The sequence below is a fragment of the Rhamphochromis sp. 'chilingali' genome (assembly GCF_963969265.1).
Source record: "Rhamphochromis sp. 'chilingali' genome assembly, chromosome: 4".
Classification (NCBI taxonomy): Eukaryota; Metazoa; Chordata; class Actinopteri; order Cichliformes; family Cichlidae; genus Rhamphochromis; species Rhamphochromis sp. 'chilingali'.
Window position 1 is genome coordinate 38,886,467 of NC_137948.1, and position 17,854 is coordinate 38,904,320.

At 40.6% G+C, this 17,854-nt stretch overlaps 1 protein-coding gene across 5 annotated transcripts in view; it reads right to left on the reverse strand.

The window, feature by feature from the left end:
* Positions 1 to 68: 68 nt before the first annotated feature.
* Positions 69 to 17,854, reverse strand: part of myom2a (myomesin 2a) — a gene marked incomplete at its 5' end in the record, with an annotated part of 29,337 nt that continues 11,551 nt past the window's right edge. For 2 of the 5 annotated variants that reach the window (XM_080880621.1, XM_080880623.1), the window contains 26 exons: positions 69 to 1,410; positions 2,105 to 2,160; positions 2,558 to 2,580; positions 2,669 to 2,705; positions 2,862 to 3,025; positions 3,542 to 3,647; positions 5,760 to 5,798; positions 5,903 to 5,990; positions 6,056 to 6,169; positions 6,317 to 6,384; positions 6,508 to 6,567; positions 6,720 to 6,864; positions 8,543 to 8,679; positions 8,766 to 8,810; positions 8,951 to 9,057; positions 9,668 to 9,827; positions 10,444 to 10,558; positions 10,661 to 10,839; positions 11,155 to 11,281; positions 11,432 to 11,619; positions 11,991 to 12,008; positions 12,233 to 12,354; positions 13,098 to 13,272; positions 15,697 to 15,714; positions 16,000 to 16,183; positions 17,195 to 17,322. In XM_080880621.1, coding sequence (XP_080736747.1) covers positions 904 to 1,410; positions 2,105 to 2,160; positions 2,558 to 2,580; positions 2,669 to 2,705; positions 2,862 to 3,025; positions 3,542 to 3,647; positions 5,760 to 5,798; positions 5,903 to 5,990; positions 6,056 to 6,169; positions 6,317 to 6,384; positions 6,508 to 6,567; positions 6,720 to 6,864; positions 8,543 to 8,679; positions 8,766 to 8,810; positions 8,951 to 9,057; positions 9,668 to 9,827; positions 10,444 to 10,558; positions 10,661 to 10,839; positions 11,155 to 11,281; positions 11,432 to 11,619; positions 11,991 to 12,008; positions 12,233 to 12,354; positions 13,098 to 13,272; positions 15,697 to 15,714; positions 16,000 to 16,183; positions 17,195 to 17,322 — 3,110 coding nt within the window. In that variant the 3' untranslated portion in view covers positions 69 to 903. The remainder of the gene's footprint in view (positions 1,411 to 2,104; positions 2,161 to 2,557; positions 2,581 to 2,668; positions 2,706 to 2,861; positions 3,026 to 3,541; positions 3,648 to 5,759; positions 5,799 to 5,902; positions 5,991 to 6,055; positions 6,170 to 6,316; positions 6,385 to 6,507; positions 6,568 to 6,719; positions 6,865 to 8,542; positions 8,680 to 8,765; positions 8,811 to 8,950; positions 9,058 to 9,667; positions 9,828 to 10,443; positions 10,559 to 10,660; positions 10,840 to 11,154; positions 11,282 to 11,431; positions 11,620 to 11,990; positions 12,009 to 12,232; positions 12,355 to 13,097; positions 13,273 to 15,696; positions 15,715 to 15,999; positions 16,184 to 17,194; positions 17,323 to 17,854) is intronic. The other 3 variants (XM_080880622.1, XM_080880624.1, XM_080880625.1) reach the window with 3 other exon arrangements.

The window sequence follows — 17,854 nt, forward strand, 5'->3', positions numbered from 1 at the left end:
GCCGAAGGATTTGAGTTACCTCTTCTAGGGTGAGGTGTAGCAGTGACTACTGACAAAGACAACAAAAGTAGGTTGAGAAGTAAAGTTTATTGCCATCACAAAGCACTGGGGAGGAAGACATAATGTGTCACAGACAGAAGAGCCTCTCAGGTACAGAGACAAGGGCTGTGAATGTTTTTGTTCACAGACAAACTAACCCTGGGAGAAGAATGGCTGGAGCACAAACACAGTAACCTGGTATTTGCACATTTTCACCCAGGTACTAACATTACCCCACATCTGTACCTGCTGACTCCCAGCTCATCCACTTTGATACTGGTGTATTACAACTTGGATCTTATTTTTGTAGGTTTTGATATTATTTGCTTTGTTTTGTATAATATCACACTCTTTGACATAAGTGCTAAATGTAGGGAAACACAGTAACAGAGAAGATTAAGATTAAAGCACTGAAACTGGAGCTTAAACCTAAAATATTTACTAATTTCTTTAATTTTGTCCTCTAAAACTCTGCTTATCTCTTTGTAAGACAGTTCACTGACTTACTTTTTTGTGTCACTAATACCCAAGTTGTAATAGAGCATAAATATCCTTTGACATCCACAATTTGTTGCAGGCATTTCACTGACATTGCATAGTGGAAGGTGCAGCCTTTAAAACTTTGTAATGAATATACACGGACATTTTATGTTTCTCAGTGTTTTTCTTGTGTTAAAAGGAACCACTTTAAAGACATATGATGGCCCATACATGACTGTGAGGTGTAGTCCAGAGTAAGCAGCAGTTTTTGAAGTGGGACTTTGACGTTATCTAAATCTAAATAAACTTTAAAGTAAGAGCTCATTGTTTCACACTAATGCTTATAAATCAGTGTTGCTAACAGCGAACATTAACCCCCACATTCTACTTCCTGGGTGGAGTTGGAGACTTCATGAATCTGGGTGGGGTTGGAGACTTAACACTGCGTGGTGGAGTAGGAGACTTCGGGGTAGGGGTTGGAGACTTGGAGATTGGGGTGGAGGCTGGAGTTGGGCTCTTCATGGATGGCGCTGGGGTCTGGGTTTTAGAAGGGGTGGGGGTTGGGGTCTTGGAAGGGGGAGCTGGGGACTTTGGCAGCACAGGCGTGGTGGCGGCTGCTTTGGCCTGCCCCAGTTTGGGCTCAGGGATCTTCTCTCCGTGCCTGTAGACGCTGACAGTGATTTCCACAAACTCACCACCATACTTGTTCCGTACATTGATGCTGTACTTTCCGGAGTCTTCGGGGGTGACTTTGTTAATGACGAGGCTGGCAAACTTGCCACCGTCAAACATGACCCTGGTGTGCTCAGTGGAAGCGACTTCCTGCTCGTTCTTGAACCAGGTGACCTCAGGAGTAGGCTCGCCCCACACGGTGCAGGTGAGGCTCAGGGACTAGAAAGGACCAACAGTCAACTCAAATCAAAATATATTCACAGAATACGATTCATATTTTAGGTTTGTTACATTCTTACACAAAGATTTATTTATTCATGTGTTTATTAAACTAATGAAAATTGTTGTAATCACTTGACATAATGAGGTCAGACATTATAGTATTTATTTATTATTAACTCTGACCCACAATTTGAAGTTGAAGTTGGCATTTCTTTTTAAACATTTTTAGAATGAACCTTAAACTGCAGACTAAATATGAATTGAGGCATGACATCTGAACAAAAGCCATCCAAAGAAGTGTTTTGTCAATACTGTTATCAATACTGTACGCAGCAGTACATCTCAGACTATGGTGTAACACAGGGGTGGGCAACTCCAGGCTTCCAGGGCTGGTGTCCCTGCAGGTTTTAGATGTGTCCTTGAACCAACACAGCTGATTCAAATGGCTAAATTAGCTCCTCAACATGTCCTGAAGTTCTCCAGGTAAAGAACTAATCATGTGATTCAGGTGTGAGATCTAAAACCTGCAGGACACCGGCCCTCGAGGCCTGAACTTGCCCACCCCTCTTTTCACTCTCTGTGTTTATCCACCACTCTGCATTTAATCATTACTCAAGCATCATCTTCCACAACGTGTCTTTTCTCCCTCTGTGAAAAGAGACGTTGATTGCCGAGTTTGGAAAATGTTTACCTTCTCCTCCATAATGGTGACCACATCAGGTAGACCACCAACCACTCTACCACGGTCTGAACAGAAAAAGAAAAAGTCACTTTTCACTCCCAGACTTAGAAATCAAAGATCTTAAAACTACAGCAATCTGTCTTTTTACATTTATTGTGTAGTGTTGTTATTGTGCACTAGTAGATCAAGTCTGAGATGTTCAGGGGGAGGAAGAGGAAGAATGAGTAAGACATTCATTTCTACTTTGCCTTTAAAATAAAATACCTTGCCCACAAATTCCTGTGAAAATTTTCAGAATGCTTAAAGAGCTGTCGAGGGCACTTGTGATTATCAATTTTTTGTCCTTGTAAGATGTGCGCATAGTATAAACAGCTTAAAAAATAATTAACCAATGTACCTTTATTGAAAGATACATGAGGAATCTCTCTCAAACTGTCTCAATACAAGTTGTGAAATACTCACTCTTCTCAGCGAATGCAGCCGCCCTAAAAGACGAAGAGGAAATTCGATTTGATTAAAATTTGACATGATTAAAACCGCATGTCTACAAACTTGTAACATCAAAACACTTACTTAAGTCTTAGGTACTCCTCATAGGCATCTGTATATGCTACAAAACAAATGATTACAATGGAGTCAATTTTTCAAAGACAAAAGGTTTCACATCTTAGAAACTCCAAAATAAATAGACAAATAAATAAGACAATCACAGCAAAAGAGAAAAACTGTAATGAAAACAAATGGTGGCACAGATGGAGGTTTTTACCTTGTCCAGAGAGGTCAAAAGTCCGGGTGTGGGTCTTGACGCCATCTGAGATCTCCATGGAGTAATGACCCTTCTCCTTATCGGACGGATCGCAGATCTGCATCCAGGCCATCTCAGCTGTACCGCCAATCCTCATCTTCTCAGAGGAGGCAATCTTACTCTCCCTGCGGGTTTACATCATGGATCTCAAAACTTCGTTATTAATTCATACAGAGTGAAAAAACAAACACAGACATTTCGTAGGCTGCTTTCAAATGTGAGATATAGTGACTCTAAGGCATAATGTCTGTGTGCTTTTACACCCCTTTAAAAACTAGCAGTGCTTCTCTACAATATTAAACACTCCTGATCAAAGTTGGACACAAACAAACCCCACAAGTGACACATTTGCATGACATCTCCTTTTGCTAACTGAGCCACCCACAGAACTACTCAAAACATCTGTGTTTGAAGTGTTTCATAGAAAATTTGTTTCAAAAGATGTTATGATTCAATGCTGTCTCACATGCAGCAGCCTGGGTAAGCTCACAGACTGCCTATAAGTGTCTGTGAATAATGAACTTTTGTTCCATATAAACAGTAAAACAAAATATCTCAAAAAGTAAAATAGCTAAACCTTAAAATGATAAACTAAAAAGAGATATTTGAATAATCTAAAATATTTAAATTCACGACTGTACTTGTGCTTCCAGATGGTTTTCATCTCCTCTGTATAGTAGTTCATGTAGCACTGCAGTCTGATGCCCTCTGGAGTACACTGCAACACCAGCTCAGAAGCAGATGCACCTAAAGACAACCACCATGAAACGCACAGGCACCAACAATAGGGAAATGACTTCAGAATGTCATCACAGCCTCGTCTCTTAGCCAAAGCAGACTTAATGTAAATTTGTGTATTTAGAGAAAAGCTGGGGTTCTCAGAATTGTTTCCAGGTTAACATGTACACATACTTTATCCTTCTGAACCAGTTTCCAGCTCTGTCAGCATCAAACTGCAGCAGTACTGTTGCAGCTGACTTTGGTGCAGCTTTTCCACTGGACTTTTCTTAAGAAAGGCACTTCTAGTATATGTATATATTAGGGGTGCAACGATACACAAAATTCACGGTTCGGTTCGATACTTTGGTGTCACGGTTCGATATTTTTTCGATACAAAAAAAATGTTCATGCCTTTTTAATTTGTCATTTATTAAAATTATAAATATATATTTTAACTCAAAAGTACAGTTTTTAAATTTAACCCTAACCCTTGTGCATGTTTTTTATTTTGACAGCGAATGCGCACCTGCGGACCACTTATGTGCAGCCCTGGTTATTTAGCTTGTCATATTGCAGCCACAGAAATTATTTTGTCCATGAAACCATAAAGCTGCACTTTCTTTTTGCCTTATAGTCTGATTTGTCATAACTTCTCCGTTTTGTGGTAAGCTTTTCTTTGGCTGTCACTTCTTCACCCTGACCTGTCTTATTTGGCTCAGCAGAACTAAAATATATATCTGTCTGTGAAGGTTCTCAGTCATCCAGGTCATCGTAGTCAAATATAAATCCTGCTGCTTTTACACACGCACTCACATAAGCTCAGCGATTCTCTGCGCGATCAACCTCTCACATGTTTAAGCTGCGGGAGATTTCACTTGTCATGTTTGCATAGTAAGCTAACGATTAATAAGACGATGTCAGAGGAATTGGTGCACAAATTATCATCACTCACAGATCAGTGCTGTCGCTCTCTATACACAGTTCGCACGATTGCAAAGTGAAAGCAAAAAAACAAGCGCAAATTCAAACGCGATTTCAATATGTCACATATTGACAGTGGCTCACCGATGCCAATGACATAATTACCCAGCTACATTTCTGAAAGAATGCAAAAGCATTGACATATATTTTTCCTTCTTACAATAGCCCGACGGGCAGGGAAGAGATAGATTTTGGTAGCCCGACTGAAAAAAATCGCTAGCCCCAGGACGTCAGGCTAGCGATATTGCAAGCCCTGTATCTGATTGAGGAATCATGCATCTTTGGAAAAGAGAGTTTATTACAGAGAAATGGCTCTTTCCAAAATAAAAGCTATACTATCCGCTTCTTCTGGGCTATATTCTCAGCAGCATAAGGAGAATCATGTGCTAACAGCTGTCTAAATGACTCGGCTAAAGTTAGTAGCATGCTTGTTGTTTTTGTCTTTGCACTAGGATGATGTCGGCGTAAATGTGCAGTCATATTCGTTGTGTTCCCACTAGTGCTTTCAGGTTAATCTCGTTGAAATGACCTTAACACCACAACATGGCAAATCTCCGTTAACGAGCTACCGCCGATCGCCCCGTGCATGGGGCTAGACGGCCAACACTAACGAGCTAACTGCGCTAACACACTAGTTCCCACCCATGTAATTGAGCATTGCATGGCACATCCAACATACTGTTTTACTTTAGTCCATGACTCGCTTACCTTCAGGGTCATACGTCACATGAAAACCAAAATAATTCCAAACGCCAGATCTGAATGAGGGTGGGGGAGGTGCCCTGCGCTCTTCCTTCGGACTATGCTGTCTGTGTGGAGCGCTCAGTGGATCTGCGCTCGACAGTGCAGCCTAGGCGGAGTAGTCGAACGCAGATTCACTGAGCGCTCCACACAGACAGCATCGTCAGAAGGAAAGTTGATAAAATAAATTACAAATGTTGTATTGTTCGATACATATGCGTACTGAACCGAAAGCACTGTATCGAATGGTTCAATATCGATACGAATATCGTTGCACCCCTAGTATATATGTGTATATATATATATATATATATATATATATATATATATACACACATATACATACATACACTGGCCTATGCAGCAAAGATATTTTAACAGTTTGAGATGCTGTGTAAGTTAGCTGATCCAACCTACCAGCGATCTGGGCGATGGCATTGATGATGTCATCAAACACTGGAAATCAAAGTGGGAAAAACGACACAATGAATACGGTACAGAAACCTAATATGACAATACCAAGAGCTAATAGCTGACCCATCACAACACTAAAAATTTACCTTTGCCTGAAATGTCAAACACAGATGTGTCCTTTCCTCTGTCGTCACTGAGTACTGCCTTGTAAACACCATGATCTTTTCTGGAGAACTGAATAAAAACAAGGTTATTTTATATTACATTATATTTTTCAGTGTGGATTGTGCAGATGTTACCAGTGGGAGGGGAAGAGCACAGGATCCAGACATGACATTGGGGGGAGTATCTGGAACAATCTCCTCATCGTCTTTGTACCAGTGTAAAGTTGACTCCTTCTTCACATTAGCCACCTGACAAGTACAAAGATTAAAGGATTTTGTTTTTACAAGAAAGCAAAGCAATAAGAAGTGAAACAGAATCAATGAACATGTGGAAAGCACATCTGACATGTGGTTCAGAGTTACAGGAAATCCTACATAATTACGTGGTTTTGTTACCTTGCAGACGAGCATAACAGTACAATCCTCGGTGACAGTAAAATATAGATACTCAGAGAAATGTGGGCCTACAAGGACAAGAACAAAGAACCACATGAATGACATAAATTAAGGCCGCACACATCTCTAAATCCATTATTTTACTCAAACTTGCTTACTACTTGTGCCAAAGTCATCAAAAATATTCATACCTTGCTTCCTAATGTGCTCTTTCCTCTGAAACTCAGCCTCCTTCAGAGCAGCCTTGAACACTGAATGAGTAAAAAACAGACACAGATGAAATGCTCGCTGTGCTGCCCTTTTGGTTGGTGCAATCAGAGAAACAGAGGTTTTTATAAGTTTCCAAAGTAGTATTCCAACACGAGTTATATGGACTTCTATGTGAGAGATGGAAAACTCTCACCATCTCCGACCAGGACCAGGGAGCTCTGGGTTTTGGCCTTGCCATCATGGATCTGAACAGTATATGTGCCCTCATTGGCTCTGGTGAAATGATCCACTGTCATCTGGATGATTCCAGTGGCCACATCGTGACTGATCTTCTGTCCCTAAGAGGAATAAAATGATGAAAATATTAAACTATGAGAATTTCAATGTGTTTAAATACTTTTGACACTCATTTGTAAAAAAGAAAAGACTACTTTACAGTATCTGTTCTGCTTTTAAGAAACTAGAATAATATAATAAAAGATTTGTAAAGTTTCCTTGTCTTTGTTCAAGTTACATATGGGTTCCTTTACATATTTAGCTAAACTTTACTTTTCTTAGTAGTCATATTATCATGTGGAAACATTTTATTTTGAATGAAACTAAAGAATAAAAATGAAGTGAGCCTGAGCTGACTGCTTGGCAAGAATGATGTTTGTGTGTTTGTCTGGTTGGGTTTTTCTGACTGAATGCTGTTTGAGATCATATCAGTTCAAGAATGATGTGAACCAAAGCTGGGAAAAAGGAGAACAAGAAATGCAGGAAGTTTTACTCTTAAGTCCTCAACTTCATATTTATGTCATGTAATGGAATGTGTAGAATGAAAGTCCAAAACGCAAACTTCAGATGTAGACTCGATGAAACAAAAGGCCAGCTGCTGATTTAGCTGATGAAATCCAACTTAGATGCAAACTGAAGTTAAATAATACAAGATGCAAAGTAACTAAATCCAGGAAACCAGAAGAAACATTCCAGGAAACAGAAAGGGAAATATGACATGACAAGTAAACACACCCAAACTAAGGCTTTAAATACACACAGGGCGGCTGTAGCTCATGAACAGGTCATCCACTAATTGATCCGTGGCCGTTCTAGTCTTCATGCCAAAGATGTGGAACCTTGAGCTGCTCTCGATGCGTGAATTGTGAATGTCAGAGAAAAAGCACTTAGATGTGTTTAAATGTGTTTTAATGTGTTTAAATGTGTGTGTGAATAGGTGAATTAGACATGCTGTAGAAAGCGTTTCGAATCCTCGGGTACAATAGAAGTGCACTATATAAGAACCATTTACCAGTTACATGCAGACACAGAGGGCAATCAGGGATGAGTGAAAACACCTGGGTAACAGAAAACAGCTGAAACCAATCAAAGACAATAATACAGGGGAAGTGAAACAAAATACAACACGAGACATAAATGACTATCAAAATAAAACAAAATAAAACACCCAAACAGAGAACACCTAACAGAGGAGACAACTTGACCAGATACACACAGACACTGGGAAGGCTAAAGGCTACACAAAGTGTCAGAAACATAAAAAATATTAAAGATTAACAGAAACCATATTACAAAGACAGTAAGAACTTAAGACTAAACATGGAGACATTACTAAAAGAATAAAATCATGAAAGTGATAAACTAAACTCTAAATAATCAAACTCAAACAACTAAAATCAAAATAGAGGATGCTTAATGACTAATAAGAATTCAATGTCCTAAAAGCAAGAGTTCAAAATATCTCGATGCGTGGGAATGTTCAATCATTCAGGTAAGAAAATCCCCAAAAGTTGATTCTGTTCATCTGCATGTAGCATTTTTGATGGGAGAAAGGACAGTGGGATGACTGACGAAACGCTTCTCCCACTGAGAACGCTACGTCCAGATGAACAGAATCAAGAATTCAAAATGTGTGATTGTATTTTTCTATTAGGACTGAAGAGACACAGAAGAGAAGACATACAACTCACTCATAATTAGATTTCACACTCACTCATTTCTGAAAGGTCGACACCTTACCTCCCCACTCGTGACTTCTTTGTCATTGACAATGAATCTATAGGACACAGATGGTGAAAGTTTGACTGCCTGCAACCAGAATCGCACGTGTCCTTTCTCCAGAACCTCATAGTTCAGACCATGTTTCAGAGGAACAACTGAAAAAGAAAAAGACATTTAAAAATTAAATTAGTAAGAAACAAACTGGATGTAAATGGGTTTGATGGGGAGGCACAACACTCACTCGGATGTCTGATGGCATAGCTGAGCTCCAACATAGTGTTCAGGGCTGCGGGAAAGATTCAAGAAAACAAATATACTCATAAAGAAACAATTCGGAGCGAGAAGAACTAAGGGGCTCTGAATTATGAAATCTGATGTTTTTATGACTGCTTTTGACATATAGAGCAACTTGTAGACATGACTGACCATCCTCAGTGAGAGTATGGCTGGCAGAGACTCCATCTGTGTCAGTGACGATGACAGAGTATTTGCCCAAATCATCTTTATCAGGGTTAGTGAAAGTAAGTCTGGACCTGTGAAATAAAGGTAAGATCCATTACAGTCAGGACATTTAAAGCAGTTTTCAACTGGGATTCAACAGGGTGTCAAACAAAAATTCTTTCACAAGTCACTTAATTCTTACTATAAATTTAATTTCCATTCAAATTTGCTGTTATTTAAAACAGTGGGTTTGTTACAGTGTCATGTTACATATCCTAATGGTATAGTCCTCACTATTTCCTCATACTCTTATTAAAAATATTCTGGTACATTTTGGTCAGTCAAATTTTTTGTTACTTTAAACTTAAATCAGTAAATTCCTATTAAATGCTAAGGCAATACAATCACCTGTGACTTTTTGGCCAGAAAAAAATGCAAAAAAGTGGCCAATAATGAGCTTTTTTAGAAAACACTTGAATGAACTATTAGCTTTTTGAATGGAAACATAAAAACTTGATCCGGCTGTGTTTCATGTTTTCATTTTGAGTTCACCGAAGCAAGATGACAAAGCAAACTAGTTCAGGCCCCGAGGGAGAAGCTCATTGTTTGCGCTGGTGTATTTACTGAATGATTCATTAGATTCGTCCCGCTGTCACAAACGAAGGACACAGAACAAAGTCAAAGCTCAAAGATCAAGCTTACGTTCTGCCTTTAGTTGTGACAGCCACTCTGGGACAGTCACTGATGAGTTTGTAGTTCTTCGACCACACAAACTTGGACGTCTCGCAGATTTCACAGGCCTCAAGAGACAGGAAGACATCTCCAGTCTCCTCATCCACACCAGCCACAATCTCCTTTGTGCCTGCAAATTACACGTGAAACCCTCCAGTGAGTAATAACAAAAATAAAATACTCGCTGTCATAAATAATCAGATAATAGTCAGATAATCTGTGTGGTTTTAATTCTAAACTTAGTGTCATAAATTAAACTGATAATCATGATATGAACAAATTCAATTTGCATTGCAGTAATTTGCATGTGTTTGCAGGGAGAAGTGATCAAAGATATTCACCTTCCAAAGTGTGTACACATCTTTTCAATGATATGTCAAATATTACAAAGTAAGGAAGAAAGCATTACTATGTGTCTGTAGAAATGAAAAAAGTAAACTACATGAAAGCACTACAGCCTCTATGTTTAGACTGTGTGAGAGAAATTCCCAAAATACTGTGATACCACACATAAGTTTTCATTTGTATATGAAATTTGATATCTCTAGTGAATGCTAAAGTTCTCTACTTAAAAATGCTTAACTGTAATTATCAGTGATTTTGTGTTTTATGTCTGCTCATACGATGTCTAAGTATTTTAATAAAAGACAATTATCATGCTGTCGTCTCACATGTCTCTGAATGTTTTGCCAATATAAAGGATAAAGTGCAGAGCTGCCTGCACACGTTCAGTTTGTTTTCATCACCTGGAATAGCTTTAGCACAGACCGGCTCTGACAACTGGGAAGGTTTTCCAACACCGTGTGCATTGACAGCACGGACTCTGAACACATAGCTTTCACCTTCCTCCAGTCCAGTCACCTACGAAAACCAGGGAAATATCATCACATGGAGAGTGTGACTTGGGTGTGGAAAGAGGGTTGGCCATTTGTTGGAATATGCATGATGCACCAGATTTGCTACCTGCAGGTAACGGTGGCTCACAGCTTCCTGATTCACAGTGACGAACTCTGATGAGCCCTTCTTAGCCATGTCCACAAAGTATCCAGTGACAGCACTTGCTCCAGTATAAATGGGAGCCCTCCACAGGATGACCAGAGAGTGGCTTCTGACCTCACTGAAGCTCGAGTCATAGGCTGGGCCTTGAATTTACAGAAACATCATCAGTTCCAGAAAGAACACACGACGCACGAGCTGTAGTTGAACTGGAGTCAATGCAACTTAACTGACATTTTTATCAGTTAAGTTTTTTATTTTTATTTTTTGGGCTGGAATTCAAATGTTTTTTTTAACCTTTAATACATTTTAAAAGCCTTGGATGCTCATTTTATTGATACATTTGCAGGAGTTCAACAGGCATTTTGGTGAATTTGCCTCTGTCAAAACAACAGCTGCCATACTCACTGTGAGATGCAGAGATAACTCTACAGAATAAAGTCACATGGACAATCCTGTACCTGGCTCTTCCATGGTCCAAGCTTCACATTTCATTGGAACGCTGGCAGCAGATGGTAGACCAACACCAGCCATGTTACCAGCAGTGACCCTGAACTCGTAAAAAGTTCCCTCCTTCAGATTTTCCACCTAAAATAACGTGTGGCACAATCATCAAATGAATGAATAAAGTAGTAATAATAAAGTGAGTAAATGTAAATTAATCAAATTTAGCTTTATCAAGTACAAGAAAAGAAAACTTTAAGAAAGAAAATCTTAATCTTGTGTCTGATTACTCACAGTGCACATTCTTTCTGTGACAGCGTTTAGGTTGACCTCCTTCCAGACTAAAGTGTCAGCGTCCCGCTTATCAATGTAGTAAGCGTTAACCTTGGAGCCACCACAGTGTTTGGGACTCTTCCAGGCCACAGTTATGGAGGAACCATCAGAACTCAGCATGGTGATCCCAAAGGGAGAGCTGGGAGTTGCTGAATTACAAAGTTTCACATTTAATGAAGCTTCATTTTTAAACTTTGTATGACATCATCTTACATAACGTCTTTCAAAGTTCAACATTTTTTAATCAATCTAGGAAACGATGACTGTGATCGGCTGCATGTGAGCCTGTCATGCACTTTCTCACACTTCACTGAGCAGCCTGCAAAGTTTTATCGTAAAGTTTTCAACTCTTGTGCTGAGTAACTGTCAGACTTTGAAGTGTGAAGTGTTTTGTAGAGTCCTGTTAAAAATACGTCTCTGTGTGATCAAAACACAATAATGTAAAGTGAAAGGTGGATAAAGAGAAAGCTGTGGGTAAGTAAGGGGGGGACAAAAGTAAACACAGCTATTGAATACATACCATACTCAGCCCCCTTGCCTGCACAGAATAATGAAATGAATCACACTGAGCATCACGTTGGTTCAAGGACTCTGGTAATCTTAAGAAACACCATTTCTCTTAAATTATACATTCTCCAATGTATTCCTCTATTTTTTCAAAGAAATGTACATTTCTTTGAAAAAAATGACAGTTTCAAAGAGCGTTTTAACTTTTCAGAGGCAGCATATAAATCGCAATCATGAACTTGATAATACTCTTACCGAGTGCAGGCTCCACAGCAATGGGAGAGGACTCCTGTGACTCCTCACTGAGGCCAAAGAGGTTGACGGCTTGGACACGGAACACATAGGTCTCCCCTGGGATCAGGCCGTGCACCACAAACCTGAGGCACGCACACACTCATTTTTTAAATCAAATACATATAAAACCTCTTGAAGTCTTTCCTCTTGTTTCTATATATTTCTTTTTTTAAATATTATTTTTTGGGGGGGGGGGGGGGGGGGGGGGGGGGCATTTGTCTTTATTGAACAGTGACAGTGAAAGATGGACAGGAAAGTGGGGAGAGAGTGAGAGAGGGGAAGACACACGGCAAAGGGCCACAGCTCGGACTCAAAGCTCGCTCGCTTCTTCTGGTCACAGGGCGTGTGGTCACCTGCTCACCTATTGAGCTAAACCAGTGCCCACATCGGATATTTCTATGTACATATTGTTATTCTGGCTAAACTATTTTTTGTGAGCTCCACTCACAAAAGCCATCGTGAGTTTATCTTCAGATTTGAGAAAGTCAGCTGATATTGGGAATACTGCAGAATAAAGTATAAAACAAGCTAGAAAATTGTTGAAATCATCATCATTTATCCATGACTCCACAACCTGCCTTTGCCTTATATTAAACCTGACACATTGCTCAGGGACTCTCAGACTGAGCTCTCTGTGTGCTGTGGAGTTACTGCACTCCTGTGTAACACTCCTCTAGAGGAGACACTTTATTTATATTCATTAAATTCTTTTTTTCCTTCTTGTTCAAAAGGCTGAGAAGCAAAAACTCGTGTTTTGCCAAACTGGTGTCATTTGAAACATCTGAATCACAGTAAGACCATCGTGTAACATTTTTGTCCCTCTTACCTGGTATGTTTGAAGGGTTTATGGTTGCATGCAAACCACTCCTTGGCTCCAACGACACGGCCGTCGATGTAATATCCCATGAGGTGTTTCAGGTGTTTGGGGGCCTCCCACTGCACAAACACAGATGACTTGGTGTTCCTAGTAGCAACAACATGGCCAGGAGCAGAGGGGACGCCTGTGCGGCAAAGAAAAAACATATATCAGAATCAGAATCAGAATACTTTATTGATCCCTGGGGGAAATTATTTTTTGTTACAGTGCTCCATTATAAACCAACATTAAGACAAGACAGACAATACGCTAACTAAGAATAGTACAATATATACATATATATACATACATACATAAGTCACTCATAAATAAATAGCTGGAAAAGAAACATGTGTAGTTGTAGCAGCAAACTGTGTTAAGTGGATGCGTTGTACAGGGAGATGGCCACAGGCAGGAAAGATTTCCTGTGTCGTTCAGTGGTGCTTTTCGGTAATCTCAGTCTCTCACTGAACGTGCTCCTGTGACTGACCAGCATGTCATGGAGTGGGTGGGAGGTGTTATCCAACATTGTCTTTATCTTGGACAGCATTCGCCTCTCCGACACCACCTTGAGGGAGTCCAGCTCCATCCCCACAAGATTGCTGGCCTTACGGATTAGTTTATAGAGTCTGTTGGCATCTGCGACCCTCAGCCTGCTCCCCCAGCATGCAACAGCATAGAGGATCGCACTGGCCACAACAGACTCGTAGAAAATCCTCAGCATTTTCTGGCAGATGTTGAAGGACCTCAGTCGCCTCAAAAAATAGAGACGACTCTGGCCCTTCCTGTAAAGTGCTGTGGTGTTTTTAGCCCAGTCCAGTTTATTGTCAATGTGTACTCCAAGGTATTTATAGTCCTCCACAATGTCAACACTGACCCCCTGGATTGAAACAGGGGTCAAGTGTTTCCTGGTCTTCCTGAAGTCCACGATCAGTTCCTTGGTCTTTGCCACATTGAGCTGCAGATGATTCTGCTCACACCATGTGACAAAGGAGTCGACCACAGCCCGGTACTCTGTCTCATCATCCCTGCTGATGCATCCAACCACCGCAGAGTCATCAGAAAACTTCTGAAGATGGCAGGTCTCTGTGCAGTGGCTGAAGTCTGTGGTGTAGAGGGTGAAGAGGAAGGGGGAGAGGACAGTCCCCTGTGGTGCCCCTGTGTTGCTGATCACCTTGTCAGACACACACTGTGGGAGACGTACATATTGTGGTCTTCCTGTCAGGTAATCAACAATCCAGGACACCAGAGAAGCATCCACCTGCATCGCTGCTAACTTATCACCCAGGAGGGTCGGCCTGATGGTGTTGAAAGCACTGGAAAAGTCAAAAAACATGACCCTCACAGTGCTCGCCGGCTGGTCCAGATGGGTGTAGACACGATTGAGCAGGTAGATGATGGCGTCCTCAGTTCCGAGACGAGGCTGATAAGCGAACTGAAGGGGATCCAGATGTGGTCTTACTATGGGTCGCAGCTGGTCCAGGATGAGCCTTTCCAGGGTCTTCATGATGTGGGAGGTCAATGCCACGGGCCTATAATCCTGGGGGCCACTGGGACGTGGCGTCTTTGGTACAGGGACGAGGCATGATGTCTTCCACATCACTGGGACCCTCTGCAGACTCAGACTCAGCATAAACAGTTTATGAAAGACTCCACACAGCTGGGGGGCACAGGTCTTGAGGACGAGGGGACTCACTCCGTCTGGTCCAGCAGACTTGCCTGAGTGAAGTCTCCTCATTTGCATCTCAACCTGGTATTGAGTGAAGGTGATGGGTGGGGGAGGGGTGTCAGGAATCTCACAGGAGGCAACAGCGCCATGTGAAGAGAGAGGCTGGCACAGTGGTGTGGCTCTGGATTCCAGGCTATATACATGTAATATTAATTAATTACCAAAAGTATACAAAGCTGAAAGTGTTAAAGTGGAAAAAAGGACAAGGACAGAATGATTCCACAACTGATGACCTCAGACATCAAACCAGTTGTAAATATTTTTTTCTGTATTAAAGAACATTTTATTCAAATGACTAATTAATGTATCAGTTACTAACAATTTACTTTCTTACAGAACAGAAATCATGCCAATTAGCTGTAAATAATACTCACTGAAGCTTTGACTTCCACCTACTTGTCTGCAGGTTACAGCTACAGCACGTTACTGCTACTCAAAAAACATGCATGCATTCGATATTTGTGCTGTGTTCTGTGTTCCTGTATATTGTGTGCACAAACACAGTGATTAAACACAGCACAGAGGACTTGTTTTTCAGTTCCCATGGAATGGCTTTGCCATGCCTTTTTGCAGAACAGGATGTTTAAGCAGAACACTGTGACAGAGGAGCGTTTCTGGGATTTAATTTGAATTTAGGCACGAGAGCCCAGAATAATCCCATTTTGCTTTATCAACTTCTCGTTACCCTGTAATATAACAGCTTACTAAGCCATCCCCAAGTGCTCCAGTTCATCACTTATAGTGAGAACAAACACACACAGAGAAGAGAGTGAAAGAGTGAACTTACAGCAGTGTGAAAAAAGTGCTTTTAAAGTGTGTTTGATATTTTTCTGTACATACCAATTGGAAGTTCAGTACCTGCAAAACACAGTCAATCACTTTTGAAATAAACTGTATTTGGGCTTTTCATGCATTTGTTTTTGTGGACACATTTACATGTATGCACTAAAACACTTTGCTTAAGGTAGACAAACACAAAAAAAGTTGTTTTAGTAACCTTCCCATCTGGACCTTTAATATCTATAATTCTAATAAATTACAAAATTTGACGATTCAGCATTTCTTCACAGGTTTTTGTGTGCATTGTGCTTTGCTGGATATATAATCATGTGTCTTTAAGTCTGCACTGATCCTGGCTCTTACCATCTTCATCAACCTTTTGGATGGGCTCAGAGGGTGCAGAGGCCTCGCTGGAGCCATACATGTTGACCGAATACACTCGGAACTGGTACTTTTGCCCGTCTTGCAAATCAAAAACTGGGTAACGAGGTGAGTGCAGTTTGACTGTTGTGTTGATCCGCTGCCAGTCTCCAGTGCCTGCTAAGCACTGTGTGGGAAAGTCAGGGAGGGGGGCAAATGAGAAGGTATAGCCATATGTGTTGTGGCACAGACAAAAAGAGCAGCTTTTATACTGTGTTTTACAAAGTTAAATCTCACTTTTGTTAAATTAATTAAATAATTTAAGATATAAGAATCATAAATAACAAAGTGTATGTTTGTGTGTGCCAAAAGGGTTAAAAATAAAATCAATCTTTGTGTGAATTCTGCTATTGACATGTAACTGAACCGGGGGCAATGCTAACACTGTTATTCAAGCTAAACCTGATGAAAACATTCTCTCACTTTTTCGGGAAATATAATAAACATATTGTGTAAATGTCAACATTTTTAGCAAGACTGTTTACAACTTGACTGGCTTGCTTAATGTGTGGCATTAAAAATACTATAAAAAGCACAATACATCAGATACAATATGTAATAAACAAGATTTCAGACTATCATCAACTTGAAATCTAGCATCTCAATATATAGCTACTATCACACAAATTTATATTACATTTGAACTTCTTGTATAAGCATTCACTATGGCTACTATATGAATTTGTTTGCAATATATTATAAGCTCACAGCTATGTTTACATCCTTGCGATTATATGCATTAAAACATGTCATGTGACTCTACACTGGTTGCAGTAAATCCATTGTTCCATATTTACACTGGGTAGCAAAACCCTGTTTAAACCCACGGAAGCTTCTCTAAAGATGAGATCAAAAGTTCAAAAATGTATCAAACTGAAATCTGGAGATATGCTAGTGTAGAGTTCTCTGTGTGAAATTAAAAAAAAACAAAGAAAAGAAAAAAAACATGTAGTTTGGGGTATTGAAGTTTCACGCAACCCAAACGTAATACAGCTTCGTTTGTGTGTAGTGCTGCCATTTAAGTAAAACTTGAGAGGACATTTAAATGTGACTGTCTTGTTTATCCCTCAGCTACAGTACCAAGGTTAAATCGGCTAAACTGAGAGCAACTGATGGGCAAAAGTGAAGCAGCACACACCTTCTCGATGACGTACCACAGTGGAGCTCGTCCACGGGGGCTAGGAGGCTTCCAGCTCAGCACGACATATGATTTGAAAATTTCGGATGCATGCACATCTGTGGGTTCACCTGGAATAGTTACGTAGCCTAGATTGGGAGTGAACAGTGTTGAGGCATAACGTACACAGAACAGCAGCCACTGCAGAAGTCCCACATTATTCACTTTTTGTACTCAGGTTTTTATCTGTGGCTACAATGTAGCTTGCCATGTGTGTGAATGTACACACATGGGTGGATGACTGAATGTAGTGTAAAGCTGGGCGATCGTGGCTCAAGAGTTGGGAGTTCGCCTTGTAATCGGAAGGTTGCTAGTTCGAGCCCCGGCTTGGACAGTCTTGGTCGTTGTGTCCTTGGGCAAGACACTTCACCCGTTGCCTACTGGTGGTGGTCAGAGGTGGTGGCGCCAGTGTCTGGCAGCCTCGCCTCTGTCAGTGCGCTACAGGGTGGTTGTGGCTATAATGTAGCTTGAAATCACCAGTGTGTGTGGATGACTGGATGTGTAAAGTGCTTTGGGGTCCTTAGGGACTAGTAAAGCGCTATATAAATACAGGCCATTTACCATTTAAAGTGACTTTTACAATGCTTCTAATGTTACTGTTGAGCTTGCTTTCAAAGGCAG